The 25,580-nt window shown below is 39.9% G+C and overlaps 1 protein-coding gene across 1 annotated transcript in view; it reads right to left on the reverse strand.

Annotated features, from left to right (window-relative positions):
- LOC124794632 (C-1-tetrahydrofolate synthase, cytoplasmic) overlaps positions 1–25,580 on the reverse strand; it is a 148,792-nt gene that overhangs the window by 55,809 nt on the left and 67,403 nt on the right. Inside the window, 5 exon segments of the mRNA XM_047258139.1 lie at positions 7,036–7,172; positions 7,262–7,435; positions 7,540–7,765; positions 7,899–8,010; positions 20,657–20,798. Coding sequence (XP_047114095.1) covers positions 7,036–7,172; positions 7,262–7,435; positions 7,540–7,765; positions 7,899–8,010; positions 20,657–20,798 — 791 coding nt within the window.

Genomic DNA, 25,580 nt, shown 5'->3' on the forward strand with positions numbered 1-25,580 from the left:
TGGAGGCAAGTTTATAATGTTGCCATTTTGTAAATGAGTCATTCACTGAGTTTGAGAATGTGTCACACTCCAAGAATAAAATTTGACAGGATATACAGGGTGAGTCAGGAGGAAAGGTATGTGTTTTGACGGGCGATAGCATTGCTGATTCTGAACAAAACAACTTGATGTGGACATATGCCTTATTCCGAATAGTTTCTGAGATAGAACACGTTTAATGTACATTTCTATTATTTTCTCTATTATTCATTGTCATTGTTTGCAATGTACCACAGTAATATAGAGGAAGTTGAGACAAACATTTTGATACAGGACGGTTGTGGTCTATCAAGTCAGAAAACTATCTCAAACTGGCTTACAAAAGTACCTAAGCTACAGCGTATGCACATTTCAACATTCTTGCGATCTCTCTGTGCAAACTGTTAGTCCTAGACAAAAAATAAATAGGGCATTTTTCTGTAGCAAATTTAATTTAGTTTAATTGTGTACTGAGACATGTTTTCATTGGAGTGTGCGATTTTTGAGTTATTAATGAAAAACGTACGAAAGTGATATTAAACGTGTTCTATCTTGGAAACCATTCACAATAGGGCATATGCCCCTAAGAAGTTTTTTGTTCACAATCACTAATATTATCGCATCTCAAAGCATGTGCCTTTCCTCCTGACCACCCTGTATATACAAATTTCATTTTATCTCAAATCATTCATAATTATTCACTCAGTATATTTTTTGAAAGATAGATTACTTTTGACAAAAGAAAGGAAAACTTACTTCATTAGCATATGCAGAGTAGAGCTTTTTATATTACTACTATGAATATAGTACTACCTTTCTATTAAATCCAGTACATCCAGTGAGTGGAGAAATAAAGCTTGAAAATATTCACTAAAGATATTTTCAATCATGTAACAATGATGTTGGGTTCACACAGAACATTGGAAATTTGGAACAGAAGAGTAACATTACCTGTCTGATTGAGGAAACTTTTCCAGATATCAACAAGAAGAACCATCGAAAATAACACTGATTAATAATCCTCTAAGTGGGGAAACATTATATAATTTTTTTTTAAGTTTATTCAACTTCAATGGCATACTGCTTGATTTACCAAACTACTCATCTGATGATGTTAAGGAATTTATTATGTTATTTTCATGTTATCTATTTTTCTAATGTTAATTGGCATAATCAAAGTTAAACAGAATGTGGTCTGAGAGCTAATTTTTGAAGGTTAATTTGATAAAGTGTAACCCATAGCTGGATTTGAACCTCCCAAAAGAACCTTCAAATTACGTGATAGAACTGACTGCTAACCAAAACGGCGAGACCGAAACAGTATCCAAGAAAGAGTAGGCCTGTGCCTGAACCCATAAATAAAAAAAGAGTGTCCACGTATAATGCACTTGAATATAAACAGTCTCAATGCGACTTTCCAACAAAAATCATAAACTTGATGACTTACAAATTATTCTTTCAGAATTTAAAAATATTAAAGTTATCTGTCTCAATGAACATTGGCTTACATGCGGTAATATTAAAATTCTTAATAAAATCGAAAATTTCGAATTAGCTAACAGTTTTTGTAGACGAGAGAAATCACGTGGAGGTTCTTGCATACTTACTCATTCTGACATGAAATATGAAGTAAGGAACGATTTTAATCATTTTAATGAAGAATGTATATTTGAAAGCTGTTGTATCGAGTTAAGGGACCTAAATGTCTTAGTAGTTTCTATTTACAGATTACCAAACAAAACTACAATTGAAGCTTTCCTGCTGAAATTTAAGTGCCTTCTTGAAAATCTTAAGAAAGAAAGAGGAAAAATATTATAATAGCTGCTGACTTCAATATTAGTATCATAGCTGACAGCAACGATGTGTCCAAATTCAATGACTTAATAAAAAACTTTGGCTTCAAAGCAAACTTCATGCAACCCACTAGAATAAATGCACAGTCAGTGAGCTGTATTGATAATATTTTAACAAATTATGTGTTTGAAGATGTTAATAAATTTTGCTTGGATTTAGGAATCTCTGACCACTCCGCATTATTCATTGAACTACCAAAACTCTATAAAGAAATTTCATGTAACAAAAGCCACATGAAAAGGAACTTCAATGAAAAAAAACCTAACTATATTTAGCAATAAGTTAAGAGAAGTTGAATGGCCTTATAACAGCTGTATCTCAAGTAGTACTAACTTTAACAACTTTCTTGGTAGCTTTCTTGAAATATTTAATGAAACTTTTCCACTTAAAACCAAATGTAACAAAACGACTAGGAAGATTAAATGGATAACTCAGGGTATAAAAATTTCTAGTGCCAGAAAGAGGCAACTACTTAATGAACTGAAATATAACAAAAACATTTTGCTGTGTATGTGAAACATTATAAAGCCATATTCAAAAAAGTTGTAAAGGCAGCAAAACAAATGGCAAACAATAAGTTTATTGTACAACATAATAGTAAGACAAAGGCAACGTGGTCTGTTGTCAAATCAGAGGTAGGTGTTAAAGTCAGTAGTAATGAAATAACTAAGATTAAAGTAGATGATAATGTTGTTGTAAACCCAGCTCAAATATCAGAGTGTTTAAATGAATTCTTCATAAATGTAGCAAAGTCAGAAGTTGATGTAGCAGGATATCAGAGTAAAGTAAATCCCTTTGGACTCGACCAAGAAGCTGAGTATCTCTCAGATTTTAAAAAAGTCACAATAAAGGATGTGAAAAATGTTACATTGTCATTAAAAAATAAAAATTCTGCTGGGTGGGATGGGACACCAAGTAAAGTGATTAAAGCAGTATATGACATAATAGCACCCCCGCTAGCTAAAATAATCAACCAATCTTTTAAACAGGGGTGCTTTCCTGATGTGTTAAAATATGCCGAAGTGAGACCTCTGTTCAAGAAAGGGTCGAGGAAAGATATGGGAAACTATCGCCCTATTTCTATTCTCCCAATCCTGTCAAAAGTGTTAGAGAGAGCAGCTGCATATCAGATCAAAAATTTTATCGTAAAAAATGATATTATTGTAAGTAACCAATTTGGATTCCAACAAGGAAAAAACACACTGGATGCAGTAAATAACTTTATTGAGAAGACATGCAAATCATTGGATCAGAAGAGTAAAGTCACAGGTATCTTCTGCGATCTTTCAAAAGCATTTGACTTGGTGAACCATGACTTGCTTATCTACAAATTAAACAAATATGGGATTAAGGACAAAGCTCTGAAATGGCTCACATCATACTTGCACAACAGAAAGCAAAGGGTAAGTGTCACATCAAATGCAGTGAATTATTATTCTAAATGGAGTACAGTATCACAAGGTGTGCCTCAAGACTCCATTTTGGGGCCAACCCTGTTCCTATTCTATGTAAATGACTTGCCCATAAATATAAATTCCCCGTCAGTTCTGTTTGCGGATGACACTTCTGTTTTAATTGTAGATGATGCAGAAAAAATTCAGAGCTCCATTATGAGCACGACGGGTACTCTAGAAAACTGGTTACAGTTAAATGGCTTGAAACTGAACATTACAAAAACCAATATGGTACATTTCAAAATCAAACATTTGAAATGTGTGGATCTTAAAATACATCATCACAATCATTCTATGAAAGAAGTTAACACAGTCAAATTCCTAGGACTAAATGTGGATAACAACTTAAACTGGAGAACACATATTGAGTTCCTATCAAAAACTAAGCAGCTTTGCATTTGCAATGCAAATACTAGCAAACTCTACTAACATGAGTACACAAAAAATAGCATATCATAGTTGTTTTGAATCTGTCATTAGGTATGTTGTCATTTTTGGGGGAAATTCAAGTAGTGTATCTCAAATACTGAAACTGCAAAACAAAATTATAAGATACATGTGTAGTGCACAACAAACAGAATCTTGTCGCCCATTATTTCAGAACCTGCAAATCCTAACAGTTCCCTCCATATACATTTATGAAATTATAATCTTTGTACACAGCAGACAAAAATTATTTGAGGAAAATCATTTTAAAAACACATACAACACAAGAAATAAAAATAATTTTATGTTACCCACACACCATTTGAAATTATATGCTCGAACTCCACAGTATATGGTGATGACAATATATAACAAGCTAATGGGCAAAAATATATTTAATATGAAGCCAGAGAGTCTAAAAATAAGGCTACAGCAGATTCTGTGATATAAATGCTACTATTCAGTAGAAGAATTCATAGAGTATGACATGATAATTTGAGCAAGGGGTAATTAATTGTTAGTCTTTTATTGTATGTGTAACAAAATTGTATTATTATTATGATACCATTTGTTAAAATCAGTTGTTGTAATTAATTGTTAGTTTTTTATTGTATGTGTATTTTTATATTGTATTATTGTTATGGTACCATTTGTTAAAATCAGGTGTTGTATGTATATGGTAAAACTTTACCAAAATTTTGACATGTCTCCTGTACCTGAATCAAATGATTTAGATTATGTACGTTATGAGACTAATAAACCACAATTCACTCTCAGAAACCTAGGACTGATCAAGGTGGTCCTTGTCTCCCAGTTTGACATATTATTGAGCAGCCATGCCAAATGGACTGAAGAATTCGTAACTCTATAGCTGCATGTTGCTCTGTGTTGCACTGAATAGTGTATAATAACGGAGAGAAGATCTTTTTAATCTTCAAATTTCAAAATTTTCCCCATTCTCCAAGACAAATGACTGAGGTGTGCACTGAGGAGAGGGTGCTGCTTCTTTGTGGGAATGAGGGATTGATGTCAGCCATCACACTGCAGCCATGTTTACTTTATGCCTAAAATCGAGGATCGTTTAATAAAACTCAACAAATGCCCCTTTTTTTTCGAAAAATTCTGATTTGTAATAAGAGTATCACTCAATGGCTCAATGAAAATATGACAAAACTGAATATTTGCCGTTGTAAAATGTGCTTGAATATAGAAAATTTTCAGGCTTGAATATAGAAAAGTTTCAGGAAACTCGACATATCATTTTTCAAGATTCCACAAAAGTCAACTAATATTTGTTTTTTATTGCATGGTTGAAACTTAAAACATAAAATTTAAAAGTTAAATTTAATAGCTTTTACACCCTCATGTGTCTACTGTTTGGCAATCACATCATATTCTACAAGATAAAACAATAATTTGCTATGTGTTTGTTGGACAATAATACATATTGTCCCACTTAATTACCTTTCATTTTCAGACATTGTTTTACTACTAGATTAGTAGCTGTAGTAGTGCGCTCTTGTTAGATCATCATTAGTAAGATGTAAGAACACTCAAAATATTCTGAAACAATTCATGAGGTGAAAAGTGCAGGACAATGTAGGAGTCATCAACGTCAAAAGAGTGCGAACTGCACAATTGAACCAACAAAGGTAACTACATGCAAAGCAGAATGTTTGTGTTTCAATGATCTTATTTGTTTTAGAAATAGCCTGCATATGAATAAATGGATGAATATGAATTAGATGGTTTCTTGTAGTAGCCTTTTGCTGGCCAATAAATATGCACAAGCTGGAAGTAATTTTAATCTATGTTAGGCATCCCAAATAAGATTTAAATGAGTATATGATGATTTCTGGCTTGTGCTAAGCTTTTGTGGGCCAAAAAACTTTAAAACAATTCTTCTTACAAAAAATTTCAAAAATACCAGAATGAAAGAGCATAAAATTTTGCATAGAATGACCTCTTAAGAGTTAAAATCAGCTCAGCCATATAGTCACAAACGATTGTCAGAGATTGGGAATTTTTACCAATTTGAAGTAATGCGTTACAAGCCACCAACAATACTATGAGTAACACAACTTTGTTTCTCTACCAGTTTTGGTCCATAAAACCATCATCACTGGAGGAAAAGCTGAACATCAGTGATTTACACTTACATATCTGTACAAAGCCAGTTAATCAGTAGACAAAGCAAGTTGTGTTGGTACAACTGATCATTTGCAATGTATTATTTCAAATACTTGATAGCTGTACACTGTTGCTTCAAGAAAATTATTATACCAATTTGGTGGAAAAGTGAGTTATGATTTTGTCCCAACACCCCTAACTCAAAAACAGCTAGTCCAAATGAAAAGTGTTATGCATGAATGTTGTAGAGCATCAAATGCTACAGTAAAAGAGCTCGCAAATTTTAAAATTCACTCACCCCTTTTCAAAGATATAAATAAAAAAGTGAAAGTATTTGTAGTGCTAAAGAAGAAACAGGTCAACTAGACTGATGAGTCATGTTACATGCTGATGTTAATGTGTATGTTGGAACTCACTTGAGGTGACGCAGCATCCTTGCAACAGAGAACCATTCAAGGCAAGATCGTTCACCTCTGACATCCTGCAGGTAACCTGTGTCTTCTGATAAATACACCTCCAATTCATCCCCAAAATGCATCAGCATGGTTTTAGAAACAAACTACAGATATGAGGGTGCTTGTATGGCCACGTCACCTGGTCTCAATCGTATTGAACATCCTTGAGAAATCATGCAGTGAGATTCGTGCACCTAAAATCTAACTGCAACCAATTTCTTTGAGCTGCGGGTGGTAGTTTTAGTGGTTATCAAACAAAATCGCATCAAAAAATTTTCTGTCTCCCCTGACATGACAGATTATGAGAGTGAAACGGGCGAGACAAACTACAAAGTATGTGTGTCTGATTCAATTGCTCACTAGTGCACTGAACAATCCTAATTTCTTCTATGGCTTGCCAAATTACATCATTCAGTGTTTCTGTGGAACTTATATCTTTTGATAGAACCTAACAATAATGCAGCACAGGTAAAACATATTTTGTAAGTAATTTCCTCCCACCACGAACTGCAACTTTCTGGTATCTCACAATGAACAAACTCTACCAGTTTCTTAGCTCCAAGTTGCTCAACCCCTCATTTCATTTCACATCTCATCACAACTTTGCTCAAAGTTGTGTTACTACCTATGACTTATCCACAATTATTAAAAATTACACACAGCTACAAGACCAAGAAAAATGACAATTTTTTTCAAACCTTTAATTCCAAATGTTGGTCCCTGTGAAGGCTGCCGTACACAGGCAAAAGCATTTTTCTTTTTATGGCCAGAAAGAGCTTGGACAAGACCTATTGTCGTCGTACTCTTTCCTTCCCCAAGAGGAGTTGGAGTGATACTGGAAATAGAGTGAAACAGCAAATCTCAAAATGCTTTGTTAGTAATGTTAATCACAATATGACTTGTCTAAAAATAATCTGTAGTTACCCAGCAACCACAATGTATTTCCCATCTTTCTGATGCTGCAGACGCTTTAAAACATCTAGTGTTATTTTTGCCTTTTTGTGGCCATACTGCTCCACTTCTGATGGGTGCAGACCTATTTCTCTTGCTAGGTCGCTAATATCTTTTGGCTCCTGGGATCTTGCAACCTCTATGTCACTTTCACAAGAATACAGAATATAATATCAATAATATTGTAAATATAACTGACTCAGTGAAAAGCATAATGTATACTATGCCACACTACAACTTGTTTAACTTACCTTGGGACAGGTTTCTTTAATGTAAGAGGCAAAATACTTAGATTCCATTGGACATTTAGAATTTTGTTGGCAGCTTTCTGTGCAGAAAGGACAGTGTTTTTCATTAGCATTGCAACAGTCATTGGCCCGACACCTCCAGGAACTGGAGTTATGTATGAAGCCACTAGCTTAGCTTCCTCAAAAGCTACATCACCAACAAGTCTCTGATTGTTTTTCTTTGTGGGATCTGAATGATACGAGTCCAGTTATTAGGATAACATAAATATAACAATATTAATGCTACTTCTATTTTAGGCATATATCATTTCAGCATTTAAAAAAATGTAGACTAGGCTGTTCCACTCAGAGTATTCACTTACCTGGAATTGCATTTATACCACAATCAATGACAACAGCTCCTCGTTTAATCCAACTTCCTTTCACCATTTCAGCTCTACCAATAGCTACCACTAGAATATCAGCATTGGCAGTCTGAAATTAGAGAGTCTGGGAATAATTCTCAATACAGATATGTAGGGATCTCAGAAAGCAAGTTACACATGTCATCCGAAGACAAGACCACTGCATGACAAGAATGGTGCTGTGTCCAAAGAGAATACACGTTCCGGGTTTCCTGTAGTATGGATATCTAGGACATCACAGTGTGCAAGTGAAATGATGCAGAAATTGGAAATATACTCCAAGGTTGAAATATGTGTGACAGTGCAATTCTTGTGCGCAAAACATCTAAATTGCACATAGATTCACCATGAAATTCTGGTGGTATATGGGCCAAATGCAATGTCATGTTTACATGCAGAGAAATGGCGCCAACAGTTTGACCAAGCCAGGACAGACATGAATGATGCTGATCAGGAAGGAAGGCCATTGACATCGACCACAAATGACAAAGGCCAGACAATCTTTATGGCAACCTGAAAAAACGTGTGAAGGGAAAGAGATTTTCCAACAATGAGGACATTTACAAAGCAGTTCTCGAATCATTTAGTGACCAAGGAACAAATTTCAGTTGTTGAGGAACTGAATGATTGGTGGAACATTTTGACTATTGATTACAAAGACCTGGTGATTATGTTGAAAAACAATGCCATGGATCTGTGTCACTCTGAGGAGTGGTGCAGCATTCAATAAAAGTTATTTGGCCTACCATAATAATGTGTAACTTACTTTTTGAAGTACCCTTATAATAAATTAATCTAATGTTATTATAATTATGATTAAAGGCAGCTTCAAAAAGAAAGTCCTTTACAAATGTGTTACTCATGTTTTGTAGTTGTCTCCCCTGTCATATACAATGAATCAATATAATCATGTGAACATAAGCATAACATTTGCAACTAAATATCGCAGCCACACATGACAAAAATATGAGAATTTTATGGGAAAATAATTTACTGGCAGGCCAGAATAAAAGGCAGTTGATTTCCTGAACGAACCCACAGCAGAAAAAGATGTACCAGTTTTCGAAAGGTGATGGTGGCAAAGAGGTACAAACAAAGAATAAGAGTTTGAGCACAGATTTACAGCAATAAAAATCAAGCAACCTTCTCATTGAAAGTAAATGTAAGTTTTGGCATATGTAATGTTTGTATACAGCACCCCTGCCCCTCCACCCCCCACCCCAGTCTCCTTAAATCACCACCACTGCAGTGTTTTGCTGTTGGTTGACTTCTTTGTTTGTTGTTGACATGTGATGGGGTCTCCTCTAGACCTCATCCAGTGTATTGGTTGGTTGGTTGGTTTTGGGGTCTGGTGGGAGCTAAACATCGAGGTCATCAGTCCCCTTTTCCAAACAGACATACATGTAAAAGGCCTTTACAGTAAAAGCATAACCTCTGCGCCCAGAGGGAGGGAACACCAAGCGGTACAGAGCTAAAATGAACACCGCAATAACACAAAATAGAGGACACTTAAAAGGAGCAGAGCAAGTGGTTGACTAGAGCAAAACAGACTACAGTGGCTGGTGGATCAGGTAAAAGGTCAACCACCCAACCACAAACAAAGAACCTCCAGCTGGAAAGCGTTGATAGAGGTACCAACACAACTTGTTACCAGAAAAGACACTATTTTGGTATCCACGTCACAATTAAAGGTCGCTGGAGTGGGTGTAGCCTGAGAAATCAGGCGAGAGCACCCACACTAGAGTTAGTGATAAAACCCAGCTGCACGGATAAAACGTAAAACTGAGTCAGCTATAGAGGCATCGTCACCTAGAATTAAAGGAAATGCAGCTGGTAAATTAAAGGACTGCCTTAAGGGGGCTAAAAGGGGGCAGTCCATCAGAAGATGGACCACTGTCAGCCCTGCATCACAGCGACACTTGGGCGGGTTCTCACGGCGAAGGAGATAGCTGTGAGTCAACCACGTATGTCCAATTCGGAGATGGCAGAGAACAAGTGAGTCCCTACGCGTGCTCCTCAAGGATGAGTTCCATACAGCCGTCGACGACTTTACCACGCGGAGCTTATTTGGCGTGTTCCAGACAGACCATTCAGAGCTCCAGACATTGTGGACCTTGGGATCTAGGGCTGACCAGAGGTCTCTTTCCACAAGACCAAGCTCCAGGGGTGGCGAAGTGGTGGCCTGCTTGGCCAACCGGTCGACACATTCGTTTCTTGAAATGCCGATGTGGCCCGGGGTCCACGCAACCATCGCTGAACAACCACACTCGCAATCCACTCAGGGAGTCACTGCATATGACAAATGACTCCCCAGGGCAGGAGGAAAGGTGAGCGAGTGCATGATAAAGAGCAACCAGCTCCACAGTGAAAACACTGCTCCCACAAGGCAGGGAACGCTGCTCAACGTAGTCGCCATGGATGAAAGCAAACCCAGTGCATCCATCGACCACAGAACCATCAGTGTAGACTACATCTGCATCGCGAAACGAGGCAAGAAGAGCCAGGAATTGTTGACGAAGACTGGCAGGTGGAATGGAGGACTTGGGGTCACAGGACAAATCCAAGCAAAGGCGCAAGCGAGGGAGGGACCAAGGAGGGGTAGAAGAAGAGGGCCGGAAGGATGGAGGAAGGGGAAAGGACTCGAGTGATGAGAGAAGGGAACGAACGCGGATCGCGATCGGGAGACCCGACCTAGGCCGCCATCGTGGGGAGGGGAGTGCAGGAGATGAAAAAAGGAGCATGCAGTTTGAGTGGTCGGGCGAGGCATGGACGGGCGACGTATGATGCGAGCAACTGTAGTCAGCAGAATCGTAGGGGGGGGATTCCAGCTTCTACAAGAAGGCTAGTCACCGGACTAATGCGGAAGGCACCTGTTGCCAGTCTGACGCCATAATGGAGAATCGGGTCGAGGATATGCAACGTTGAAGGTGCTGCTGAGTCTTACACCATGTTCCCGTAGTCGAGACGGGGCTGGACTAAGGCCTTATAGAGCTATAGGAGGGTTGTTCGTACAGCCCCGCAAACGGTGTGGCTGAGGCACCGAAGGATGCTGAGCTGCTGCCAGCACCGTTGTTTAAGCTCGCGAAGATGATGTGTCCAAGTGAGCTGAACAACAAACAGCATGCCAAGAAAGCGATGCATCTCCTCAATACGAAGGAGTTCATTGGCAAGGTAGAGCTCTGGATGGAGCTGGATCACCCAACGACGACAAAAATGCATCACTCGGATCTTAGAGGCTGAGAACTGAAAACCAAGGTTGGATGCCCAAAAATGTGCCTTCGGATAGCTCCCTGTAGCTGCCGTTCAGTGACACTGATGCTTGGGGAACTGTAATAAAGACTAAATTCATTGGCATATAGAGAGAAACAGACCGATGAGCCCACCACAGCCGCAAGGCCATTAATCGCCACCGAAAAGAGGGGAACACTGAGAAACGAGCCCTGTGGAACACCATTCTCCTGAATATGAGTAGAGCTAAAATAAGTGCCAACTCTAACCCAAAAGGAGTGATTGGAGAGAAAATTCCATAGAAAAATCGGAAGTGGACCCATTCATGCAGTGTAGCAAGGTTATGAAGGCACCAGGTGGTATCGTACGCCTTCTGAAGATCAAAGAAAACAGCAACTAGATGTTCTCGCTAGTTAAAAGCTGTACGAATAGCCAACTCTAGCGAGACTAAATTGTCGATAGCTGAGCAGCCCTGACGGAAGCCCCCCTGTTGCTGGGCTCGGAGGCCCCGAGCTTCGAGGAGCCACATGAGCCGCCGACTCACTGTCCGTTCCAGGAGTTTGCACATAACGTTGGTAAGGCTGATAGGGTGATAGCTATCAACCACCAGTGGATCTGCACTAGGTTTCAGCACCAGGATGGTAAAGTTATCCTGCCAACGAGTTGGGAAAATGCCCTCCGTCCAGATGCAGTTAAACAGGGCAAGTAATTCACCCTGACAGTGCGCTGAGAGATGGTGAAGAAACTGGTTGTGAATTCGGTCTGGACCTGGAGAGGTATTGGGGCAAGCTGTAAAGGCACTTTGGAACTCCCATTGACTAAACAGGGAGTTGTATCGTTCCCAATGGTGCGTGCGAAACGACAACTGCGTATGCTCAGCCTGCTCTTTAATGGCACAGAATTCTACGCTGCAGCCTGCTGTCGCAGAAATACGAGTGAAGTACTCTGCCAGGTGTTTGGTGACGGCGACTGGGTCAGTACAAAGTGTACCCCAAAGAGAAAGGCAAGGGACAGACGCATGAGGGCGAAAGCCAAAAATGCGCCGAACCCGCGACCACACCTGAGATGGGGAGGTGCGAGAACCTATGGTGGCAACATATCATTCCCAGCAGTCCTGTTTGCTCCGCTGGATTAACCGCTGAGCCTGGGCCCACAGCCATTTAAAGCTAACCAGATTCTCTAGGGAAGGATGACACCAGTGTCATCGTAGGGCTCGCCGGCAGTCCCGGATAGCTTCTACAATCTCTGGTGTCCACCAAGGGACTGACTTACGCCTTAGGGTACTTGAAGAGCAGAGGACAGTTGCCTCGTCGGCAGCAGAAACAATGGCCATAGTGACCTCGTCCACTGCCAAATCAATGTCACCAGGAAGCGGGCAATGGTCATAGTAGCTGAGGTGTAGGCTGCCCAATCAGCTCCAGAAGAGACCATCGTGGCATCTGGTCAGGGGGTTGGGATTGAAGAAGAGAAACCAGGATAGGAAAGTGGTCGTTACCACAGAGGTCGTCGTGGACCCTCCAACTGAGGTATGGAAGAAGACCTGGGCTACTAAGAGAGAGGTCAACGGCCAAGTATGTGCCATAAATCAAGCTAAAATAAGTGGGAGCACCAGTGTTCAGGAGGCAAATGTCCTGCTGTGCCAAGAGAGCCTCAACATTCCTACCCTGGCCCGAGATCTGGGCCCCACCCCATAATGGATAGTGGGCATTAAAGTTCCCAAAAAGGAGGAATGGCAGGGGGAGCTGGGCGAACAAGGCAGCTAGGTCGGCAAGAGGGACAACCTCATCCGGGGGAAGGTAGAGGGAACAGATGGTAAGCTCCATTCCTGCCCGAATTCTAACAGCCACAGCCTCAAGAGCCGTGTGAAGTGGCACTGGGGCACTAGGAACAGTGGCAAGAACATAAACACAGACACCGCCAGACACCTTTCGTATTCTACGCGGTTCTTATAGTAATCCCAGTAGCCACAGAGGGAGGGTGTCCGCCAAACAGGAAACCAGGTTTCCTGTAGGACCAGACAAGTGGCAGGGAAGCGGCACAAAAGCTGTTTGAACTCTGCAAGGTGGTGGAAAAAACCACGGCAATTCCATTGAAGGATAATGGTATCCGACTGTGAAGACATGAAAGAACCTGGGGGGGGAGGGGGGGAGGAGGGGGAGGGGGGGGGATAGGTTACGCCTTAGAAGCGCTCACTGCCACAGATTGCAAAGTAACCTGATTAACTTCCATAGGAGCTGCGGGTCGAGCAACATCTAGCTCCCGAGTGGAAGCTAGATGCTCCAGATCGTCTTCAGGTGCAGTGGTGAACTCCGTTTCTGTCTTTATGTCCTTCTCCTTTTACTTTTTCTTCTTTTTGGTAGGGTCCCGTTTGTCCCTGGTTTATAAGGCTGGGTGGGCTTTTCTGACCCAGTCTCATGGACCGAGGAAGACCTGGAAGCCCTACGGCCCTCAGGTGGTAGGTTTTTCAGCCACTGGCTGACATCTGGAGGGGCAGTAACCGTGGAAGGGAGGGCACCAAGTGATCCCTTCCGCGCGAAGGGAGCCAGAGGAGGCAGGCTCTTCTCCGGCTCAGAGGTGGGGACTGAAGGCCCCAAAGAAGGAAAGGTTGTTACTCCCGATGTTGATAACAGGGGAGCAACGGAAGAGGGTGTTCTCCCAACTACCTGAGGGGCAGGAACAGACGGCTGGGCTGGAGGGCCCACAAAAAGCGGCTGAGCTTGGGGGTTCGTCGCCAGGGGTGGCGACATCGAAGCTACTGCAGCAAACGTCGATGAAATGCGCACAGGGTGGAGTCGGTCGTACTTGCGTTTAGCCTCTGTGTAAGTGAGCCTGTCCAAGGTCTTATACTCCATAATCTTTCGTTCTTTTTGATAAACTGCACAGTCTGACGAGCAAGGTGAATGTTTTCGTCCACAGTTGACACAAATAGGGGGCGGCGAACACAGTATGTTGGGGTGGGAGGCACGTCCACAATCCCGACAGGTAGGGTTGGCGTCACATCTCGATGACATATGCCCAAACCTCCAGCACTTAAAGCAGTGCATGGGAGGAGGGACGTAAGGTTCAATATCGCATCGATATATCACCACCTTGATCTTCTCAGGCAGGGTGTCTCCCTTGAAAGTCAAGATGAAGGTGCTGGTGGCACCCTACTATCTTTAGGTCCCCTGAAGACATGTCATGCAAAGTGGACACCACTCGTTGTCAGACTTCAACAACAGGCCACGATGAAAAATAAGGCCCTTAACCATATTGAGGCTCTTATGAGGCATAATGGAGACTGCAACAACACCGAGATTGCCACAAGCAAGTAATGCCCATGACTGTGCTGGGGATGCCGTCTGTATGAGGACTGCTCCAGACCTCATTTTAGACATGCCCTCAACATCTCCAAACTTGTCCTCTAAATTTTCCACAAAAAACTGAAGCTTTGTGGTCAGAAATGGGTCCCCATCTGTTTGGCTGCAAACCAGAAATCGAGGAGAATACATCTCACCAGGTAATTTAGACCGCTGTTCCTCCCCTGGTGTGGGCAGGGAAGGGAACGATTGGGGGTCATACTGTAAAGCATTGAACTTTCCTTTCTTAGAGACTTCTGCTTGCGCACTATTCATGTTTCTTTTCATGGTGGTCCCATGAGCAGCTAGGGAAAGTAATTTCCACCACCCAGACAGAGCCCTGCTTGCCTGGGTAAGCCTAATACAACCAGGGGGCGGCAGGTTCCCCAGAGGTCGCCCACTAGCAACTGTTCTACCTCAACAGCCATGCATGTCCTCGGCACGCAGCACACCTTGAGATTGAGGGTTTTTTTTATAGAGGTTTATACCATCCTCGCGACCCAGGTAGTTAAGCCAAGATCCCCAGGCTCTGTACCGTACAACGTTCCACTGTCGCGCCTTATGGTGGTCGTTGAAGCATGCTCAGAGCTTACGGTATTGAGGACTGGTGGCACTTCCCAGTCCCCAGCTCAGGGACCCTGGGGTCGCCAAGCCCGTACCCAACAACTAAATGTTGAGCCCCCTGAGGGTGTCCGGTGTATTCCGTACCTGTTTTCATCAGTATAACAAAAAATGTGTTCATAGGAATGTGTCAGTTTTAATGATCCTAAGTCTGATGGAATTGTTAGTCAATGCCTGCAGAAATATTTCAGTGATATATGAGATCAAGAGGTATTTTACAATAGGCAGTGATCACGGTTTTGCTTGTGGAAGTTCATTTGGAGGAATAACTTCAGGACAACTATGACAGGAATCTTCCTGTTTCCCCAATAAAATACAAAATACTTAAAGTGTTAGTTAAAAGCAACGTGTTCTGATTGGTGATGTAGAAAAATGTAGATCACAACAATGAATGTCTATTTTGCATTACCTACAGAGGACAATTTTTAAGTGCAAATTTAAACCCTGGAATTTACTTTAAAGTGCAAATTTATTTGATATAGAGATAAAACAACTTTTCAGAATATAAAATTCAGGTCTCTAACAGTACTTTTATGTGTACTATTTAAAAAAACACACAAAAGTATGTTATTTTGTGTTATAAAATGTAATATACTGCAAGCTCTATTTAGAAGTATTTAAATAACAATTACATAATTGTAAGATTAAATGTTATATAACTTAAATTAAAAACTCCCAAAGATTTGTGCCTTAAGTCTGAGTTTAACCATAGAGGTTCCAGAAACCCCACCTCCTACATTACAGGAAAGTCATTTCACGAGTCAAGGGTTAAACTTCCTTTGTTGTTGTTGTTGTTGTTGTTGTTGTTCGTGTGGTCTTCAGTCCTGAGACTGGTTTGATGCAGCTCTCCATGCTACTCTATCCTGTGCAAGCTTCTTCATCTACCAGTACCTACAGCAACCTACATCCTTCAGAATCTGCTTGGTGTATTCATCTCTTGGTCTTCCTCTATGATTTTTACCCTCCACGCTGCCCTCCAAAACTAAATTGATGATCCCTTGGCACCCCAGAATATGTCCTACCAACCGATCCCTTCTTCTAGTCAAGCTGCACCACTAATTTCTCTTCTCCCCAATTCTATTCAATACCTCCTCATTAGTTATGTGATCTACCCATCTAATCTTCAGCATTCTTCTGTAGCACCACATTTCGAAAGCTTCTACTCTCTTTTTGTCTAAACTATTTATCGTCCATGTTTCACTTCCATGCATGGCTACACTCCATACAAATACTTTCAGAAACGACTTCCTGACACTTAAATCAATATTCGATGTTAACAAATTTCTCTTCTTCAGAAATGCTTTCCTTCCCATTGCCAGTCTACATTTTATATCCTCTCTACTTCGACCATCATCAGTTATTTTGCTCCCCAAATAGCAAAACTCCTTTACTACTTTAAGTGTCTCATTTCCTAATCTAATACCCTCAACATCACCCGACTTAATTCGACTACATTCCATTATCCTTGTTTTGCTTTTGTTGATGTTCAATCCTACCTTCAAGACACTATCCATTGCGTTCCACTGCTCTTCCAAGTCCTTTTCTGTCTCTGACAGAATTACAATGTCATCGGCGAACCTCAAAGTTTTTATTTCTTCTCCACGGATTTTAATACCTACGCCGAACTTTTCTTTTGTTTCCTTCACTGCTTGCTCAATATACAAATTGAATAACATCGAGGAGAGGCTACAACCCTGTCTCACTCCCTTCCCAACCACTGCTTCCCTTTCATGCCCCTCAACTCTTATAACTGCCATTTGGTTTCTATACAAATTGTAAATAGCCTTTCGCTTCTTATATTTTACCCCTGCCACCTGCAGAATTTGGAAGAGAGCAACCCAGTCAACATTGTCAAAAGCTTTCTCTAAGTCTACAAATGCTAGAAACATAGGTTTGCCTTTCCTTAATCTAGCTTCTAAGATAAGCCGTAGGGTCAGTATTGCCTCACGTGTTCCAATATTTCTACGGAATCCAAACTGATCTTCCCCAAGGTCGGCTTCTACTAGTTTTTCCATTCATCTATAAAGAATTAGCATTAGTATTTTGCAGCCGTGACTTATTAAACTGATAGTTCGGTAATTTTCACATCTGTCAACACCTGCTTTCTTTGGGGTTGGAATTATTATATTCTTCTTGAAGTCTGAGGGTATTTTGCCCGTCTCATACATCTTGCTCACCAGGTGGTAGATTTTTGTCAGGACTGGCTCTCCCAAGGCTGTCAGTAGTCTAATGGAATGTTGCCTACTCCCGGGGCCCTGTTTCGACTCAGGTCTTTCAGTGCTCTGTCAAACTCTTCACGCAGTATCATATCTCCCATTTCATCTTCATCTACATCCTCTTCCATTTCCTTGATATTGTCCTCAAGAACATCACTCCTGTATAGACCCTCTATATACTCCTTCCACCATTCTGCTTTCCCTTCTTTGCTTAGAACTGGGTTTCCATCTGAGCTCTTGATATTCATGCAAGTGGTTCTCTTTTCTACAAAGGTCTCTTTAATTTTCCTGTAGGCAGTATCTATCTTACCCCTAATGAGATAAGCCTCTACATCCTTACATTTATCCTCTACCCATGCCTGCTTAGCCATTTTGCACTTCCTGTCGATCTCATTTTTGAGACGTTTGTATTCCTTTTTGCCTGCTTCATTTACTGCATTTCTATATTTTCTCCTTTTATCAATTAAATTCAATATTTCTTCTGTTTCCCAAGGGTTTCTACTAGCCCTCATCTTTTTACCTACTTGATCCTCTGCTGCCTTTACTACTTCATCCCTCAAAGCTACCCATTCTTCTTCTGCTGTATTTCTTTCCCCCATTCCTGCCATTTGTTCCCTTACGCTCTCCCTGAAACTCTGTACAACCTCTGGTTTAGTCAGTTTATCCAGGTCCCATCTCCTTAAATTCCCACCTTTTAGCAGTTTCTTCAGTTTTAATCTACAGTTCATAACCAATAGATTGTGGTCAGAGTCCACATCTGCCCCTGGAAATGTCTTACAATTTAAAACCTGCTTCCTAAATCTCTGTCTTACAATTATATAATCTATCTTAAATCTGTCAGTATCTCCAGGCTTCTTCCATGTATACAACCTTCTTTTATGATTCTTGAACCAAGTGTTAGCTATGATTAAGTTGTGCTCTGTGCAAAATTCTACCAGGCAGCTTCCTCTTTCATTTCTTACCCCCAATCCATATTCACCTACTACGTTTCCTTCTCTCCCTTTTTCCTACTACCGAATTCCAATCACCCATGACTATTAAATTTTTGTCCCCCTTCACTATCTGAATAATTTCTTTTATTTCATCATACATTTCTTCAATTTCTTCATCATCTGCAGAGCTAGTTGGCATATAAACTTGTACTACTGTAGTAGGCGTGGGCTTCGTGTCTATCTTGGCCAAAATAATGCGTTCACTATGCTGTTTGTAGTAGCTTACCTGCATTTCTATTTTTTTATTCATTATTAAACCTACTCCTGCATTACCCCTATTTCCTGAGTTTGTATTTATAACCCTGTATTCGCCTGACCAAAAGTCTTGTTCCTCCTGCCACCGAACTTCACTAATTCCCACTATATCGAACTTTAACCTATCCATTTCCCTTTTTAAATTTTCTAACCTATCTGCCCGATTAAGGGATCTGACATTCCACGCTCTGATCCGTGGAACACCAGTTTTTTTTCTCCTGATAATGACGTCCTCTTTAGTAGTCCCCGCCCGGAGATCTGAATTGGGGACTATTTTACCTCCGGAATATCTTACCCAAGAGGACGCCATCATCATTAACCATACAGTAAAGCTGCATGCCCTCGGGAAAAATTACGGCTGTAGTTTCCCCTTGCTTTCAACCGCAGTACCAGCACAGCAAGGCCGTTTTGGTTAGTGTTACAAGGCCAGATCAGTCAATCATCCAGACTGCTGCCCCTGCAACTACTGAAAAGGCTGCTGCCCCTCTTCAGGAACCACACGTTTGTCTGGCCTCTCAACAGATACCCCTCCATTGTGGTTGCACCTACGATATGGCTATCTGTATCGCTGAGGCACGCAAGCCTCCCCACCGATGGCAAGGTCCATGGTTCATGGGGGAAAACGTCCTTTCAGATTAAAAAATATGTTAAAGAGAGCAATGTAATGTTCAACCAACATCTACCTCATGCAAACCAAACAGCTTTCATTACAACAATCTGCAACAATTTATTTATCTTTGACACCCAGCTATTCAGACTGACTCTTATTTCCTTAAACAATGGACTAACAATAATATGAAAAGGATAGACTCCTATCCACCATACAGAGGAGGCATTGAATCGCAGACTGATAAAATATCAGTTTTTGGGCAAAGTGCTCCTCCTGCAGTGGTAAACATGCACACTTTAACACAAGCACCACTCACCAAATATCGCCACAGTCTGAGGGCTCTAGAGCCTACCAACCTTTCTGATTTCTGAAATCTACTGCTCACATATCAGTGGAATCAATTTCAACACTCAAGATATTTTAAATTAACATACTTACAGTTTGTGGTTTTCAGGCATTAAGAATGTTACCACTAGCACCTTCAAGTGGCAGAGAGAACAGACTTTTTACAGTACCTCTCCGTTTCTATATAATAGTGAGAGGCAAAACGTATCTCCTGATATTCTGCAGACCTTTTGAAGCTAAGCTCACATGAGCCTGAAATTATTACAATGTATCAATCAAACCTGACATCTGAATTATTGCCTGCAACAGTTTTCCTAATCATACAATGTGCAGTTATCAGGAGAGAGGATAAAGCAACAACTGCAGGCCTCATATTATTGTCTGTGTATTGGGAAACTGAAGTCACAGCTGGAAGAGCTTCTAACCCAGTATACAACAGATTCTCATTAGTAGTTCAACAGCTGACTTCTGCATAATTCAAAATCTACCAATAATAATAATAAAACTACGAAATGCTTTACATGATAGTTAAGTCTGGAACATAGATTTCGAAAATAAAGAAATAAAAACTGTGTGACAATAGTCTTGAAAACCCAAAGGAAAACTATAGCTTTTGTTTTTGTATGTAGTTTCACAGGTTCCTAAAAAACAGAAACAGGTAATGCAGTGCTAAAGTGGAGTGAGTATAAGTTCTTTCAAGTGACTCACCAGCCTGTACTATTTACTCCATATATTGGGTAATAATTGCTGACTCATGTGAGCTTAGCTTCAAAATGTAGATAGAACACATAAGCTTAGACATATTAAACATATCTAATGCTCAAACTAACTACAATTCTAGCTAAATGGTCCACACACATTGTATCTCTCACTGGACTTGCATGGGATGTTTGAACAGATGTTCAGGCTCATTATTGCAATTACATTTTTTCACAGAGAATGCGGTATATTTTGTACAATGACCTCACTACTTAAACAGAAATTAATATGATTACTACAAATATATGAAGTTTTCTTTTTTCTTTCACAAATCTTTAGACATGCAACAGAACTAAATTTTTAAGAAATTATGAAACTAACTGAATAATGGTAGTCACCACCACACACTCACCAGCTTATCAAGACTTTTTGTTTTTGAATGACACACTGTTACTGTTGCATGGTGCCATTTTAGTAACTCCGACACTGGGGTACCTACAATTTTACTCCTACCCAATACCACAGCATTGCTTCCAGCAATGGTAACACCACTCCTAAAAAGAAACACAGTTGCAGCAAATGTAATGAAATTGTCTCTGTTTGTAAAGTTATAGAAGACAATAATTAAATACAACTCCAAACAAAAAAGATTCCAACCCTTTAACTATGAACACTGGTTAGATCCATCCATGGTTTGGTCATTCTCAAGGGGTTCAACAAATACACCCATCCACAGAACTCCGTGGCCTTGAGATTCAGACTGGCACGTGTTATAATACTATTTGTTACTGTTTCCTCCACTACAATGTAACTCTCAACACTCAATATAATGTACTCTCAGTCACTTATAATATTCATCTCACGAGTGTGCTTTATGTGTTGAGTGATAGTCAAAATCAGCACTTTTTGTGCTGTTAGCATTGTGTTTACTTGATGGTAACCTTTCACAGGAGCAAAAAGGAGCTATTTGTCAGATTCAGAAGTTAAACAGCTGCTTTTACAAAGCGATGATAATTTGAATGACAACTCTGATAGTTGGCAAGACATCAGTGAAGAAAATGAAAGTGGCATGGATTCAGCATCATCTCATGATGACGCAGCATTGCAAAAGATGCCATAAAATGCTTTTGGGCAAGTCAGATCACCTCAACAGCACATTTTGTTTACCAGTGAAAGTGGTATAAATGTGCCCCTTATACAGAATGATATGAGTAATTATTTTCAGCTTTTCATAGAGGACTCTTTGTGCAAAACAGTAGCTGACCAAATAAACTTACACACACACACACACACACACACACACACACACACACACACCAGTATATAGCTTCTCGTCTCAATTTAAGAACAAGACCTAGGTTTCACTGCTGAAAGACAACGCGTGATGAAGTGAAGATACTGTATGGAATATTCATTCTTCAGGGAATTTTGCACAAGCCAGAACACAAACTTTACTTTCCACAAAACAGTCACTTGACGCACCATTCTTTAGCAAACGTATGATAGAAAAATTTCGATCTTTTGTTCAAATCTCTCGGCTTTGCAGACAATATATCATATGATCCCTTAGCAGCTGTGAGCAGAAAGCTGTTCAAAGTTTAGTGGATAATGAAATATTTGAGAAGCAAATTCAGATCTCTTTATATGCCACAAAGGGGAATTACTGTTGATGAATCTCCATTGCTCTAAAAAGGACATCCCAGATGGATGCAATTTATTCCTTCACAGTGAAGCAGATTTAGTTTCAGATTTTATGAATTGCATCACAGCTGCTCTGGATATATATGAGACTTCATTGTGTACAGTGGTAAGGACACATATTATGGCTGTTATTATCCCAATGGAAACATTTCTATAATTTTTTGGAGCTTGCTCATGAGTGGCTCAGAATGGGTTATGGTGTTTACCTTGGCATCTGGTTCACTAGTTCAGATCTAGCTGATTAACTAATGAGTAAGATCACCACCATTTTGGCACAGTGTGGCAAAACAGATAGGACTTTCCTGATTTCACGAAAAATGGCAAAATGAAGAAGGGTGAATATGTAACATTGTACAGAAACAAGAAAATGTTGAAATGGAAGGACAAGAGCAACATCATAATGGCCATTCACATTTCAAGAAGTAAATTTGAAGAATGGCAATGTGCAAAATCCAAGGGTTGTCATGGATTACAACAAGAATCAAATGGGCATTGATAGGATGGATTCACAGCTGCAAAACTACCAAATGACCAGGAACAGACTGAAAAAGTATCATCATAATATTTTTTGTCACTTTCTGAACACTGCATGCTCCAATGCATGTGTTCTGTAAAAAAGCAAGGCAACAAAAAATAAAATAAAATAGAGAAATTTTTAAAAAAAGACAGAAATTCATAATTAGTCTCTGGGAACAGTTGGCTGTGTCGTCTCCAGAACTTGGGGCATGAGTTGGATGTTCAACTCAAATCCCAAAAGTGGCTCACATTTTCCATAATTTTTGTCAACCACAACAAAGAAAAGACCAATAAGGAAGTGTGGAGTATGTACTAGAAGAGATATTTTACTGGCGTACAGAATGTGACAGAATGTGAAGTTCCTCATGTGCAGTACTAAGTTTTAAAATATTCCACACATAGAATGACTTGTAATTATAAGAAAATAAAATTTCATTGCTCTCTGTAAGTGCAATTCTCCTCTTTAAGCATCATGTTTTAAAATATTTCACACAGAGAATGACTCGTAATTGTATGACAATAAAATTTCATTGTTCACTTTAATGCATTCTATTCAATCCTGAACTACTTTAGTTTTGGTCTGTAAACTAAAATCAACAACAAGACATTTTTATGAGTCAGCAAGGCAGGTGACGTGGCTGCCCTGACCAGTGCTAGGGGAAATTACCTACTGAAGCAGAGGAATACACACAAAAAATACAGAAACATCTGTATGACAACAAAATTGTATGAACAGCTGTAGCAGAACGTAAATAATTTAAGAGTAAAGGTAACAGCCTTTGCTACTATATTAATAACAATGAAACTGAATTATTACAAACTGTAAAACAGTCAAACAATGGAAAATGCAGAATGTAAACTGTAAAACAGTACTTTTATGGACAAAATAGCTCAATTTATTGGACAAAAATTAGAAGTGAACCAATAGAAACTGAACCTACTGAATACATACTGTTAAGTTCTTAAAGAACAGATGATAACTGTGAAAAAATAAATTTAATGGGACAGAATGATAAGCACTTGGGCGATGGTAAAGTGACAGTTACTTAGCATCCTAGGTCAAGGTAACTACAAAATGAAATGGAAGTTACAGTAGGCAGTCAAAAATCAGTAATCTGATTTTGGAAAGTGAACAATTCATTAACCAGAAGAAAGTGGCTACTTATGACAAAAAACACAGAGTTCCAAATGTTGGTATGATGTCAGCAATGGAAAAAATAAATAAATAAATAAATAAATAAATAATTTGAGGTGTAGAAGAGCTCAAACATAATGAGGAATGCCAAACGCCATTCTCTCCTCCATACCAATCAGTATGAATTCCAAAAACATCAGTCATCTGAAACATAACTCCCACTTTTCTCAGACAACTTCTTTAAAGCCACAGACCAAGTCAATCGAGTGCCTGCAGTATTTCTTGACTTCTGAAAGGCATTTTACTCAGTACCACACCAATGTTTATTAATGATGGTATGACCATTTGTTCTATGAAATAAATTTTTGTGACTGGATTAGGGATTTCTTGGCAGGGAGGATGCAGTATATTATCTCGGATGGAGAGTCATTGACAGATGTAGAAAGCATGTCCCAGGGAGGTGTGTTGGGACCTTTACTGTTAGTAACCTTGCTGACAATAGTAATAGTAACCTCAAACTCATTGCAGATGTTATCTATAACAAAGAACTATATGAAAAAAATCTATACAAATACCCATTCAGATTTTGGTAAGGCTTCAAAGAGATGAAAAGATTGGCAACTTGCTTAGAATGTCCAGAAATGTATAAAATCATGCACTTCAGAAAAGACTATGATTATGTTATCATAACTGGACTCACTGAATTTGTACGAATGCCTGGGTGTATCAGTTTATAGGGATAGGAAATGGAATGATCACATATGCTCAGTCATAGATAAAAGGTCATGGCATACTTCATTTCATTGACAGACTACTGGGGAAATGCATTCAGTTTACAAAAGAGGCTGCTGATGATACTTGTGCAATCCATCCGATGATATTGGTCATGTGTGGGAGCCATACAAAATATGACTAACCGGTGAAACTGAACATATACAAAGATGGGCATCATGAATGGTCACAGTTTTGTTTGACACATGAGAGAGTGTCACAGAAATATTAAAAACTTGAACTGATAGTCACTTGAATATAGGTGGGTGCCAACAAACACATAAAAGTCAACTTGTAACGTTTCAGGAACAAGTAGTAAGTGACAAAACAAGGAATGAACTACAGCCTCCTATTTATCATTTCCAAAAGAACTGTGAAGACAAGATTAGACTAATTACAGCACACATAGAGACATTTAAGTAGTCATTCTTTCCACACTCCACATTAAGCTGGAATGAGAAGAAGCCCTTTTAACTGTTACAGTGAAAAGTACTCTCTGCCACATACCTCAACGTGGTTTGCAGAGTATGGATATACGGGGTGAACATTAATAAAATAAACAAACTGCAGGATGGATTCCTGACTGTAAATTGAAGAAAAATAGTGCTACGAACACCTGTGTCCGGAAATGCGGCGTTGCCACAGTAGCTGGCACAGACGAATCGAAGATCCTCTGACCACGTGACATGTTTTCCTTCTGTGTTGTAGGCTGTGTGATTGACACAGCATATTGTAAGCAGCTGAATGGTCCTGTATTCAAGTCAGGAACAAGCCGAGATGGTGTTTGTGTAATGCCAAACAAATGGAAACAGTCAAGAGGTAGCACCCTCACAGACACCAACACATCACACAACATTTCAAGCCCTTTTTGGACGTATGTTTGATCATAAGTCCTTTCAGACAGATGAACATGCAAGGAGGTGGTGAGCTGTGCATAAACCAGATATGAAGAATTGGGTCCTACAGAACATTGAAATGAACCCTAGTACAAGCTCCAGGCAAGTGGCCTGCCAACATAGTGTAAGCCAAAGAACAATTGTGTGTGTCCTGCATGACAACTGCTACTATCACAATCACCTGAAATGGGTCCAAGGGTTATCGGCAGCAGATTTTGCTCTATGGGAATGATTTTGTTCATGGTTTTGCACTAGAACATCACAATTGTGGGATTTCTGTAATCAGTCCTCTTTACCAATGAAGCAACTTTTACCAG

Source organism: Schistocerca piceifrons, chromosome 4 (assembly GCF_021461385.2).
Source record: "Schistocerca piceifrons isolate TAMUIC-IGC-003096 chromosome 4, iqSchPice1.1, whole genome shotgun sequence".
NCBI classification, from domain to species: Eukaryota; Metazoa; Arthropoda; class Insecta; order Orthoptera; family Acrididae; genus Schistocerca; species Schistocerca piceifrons.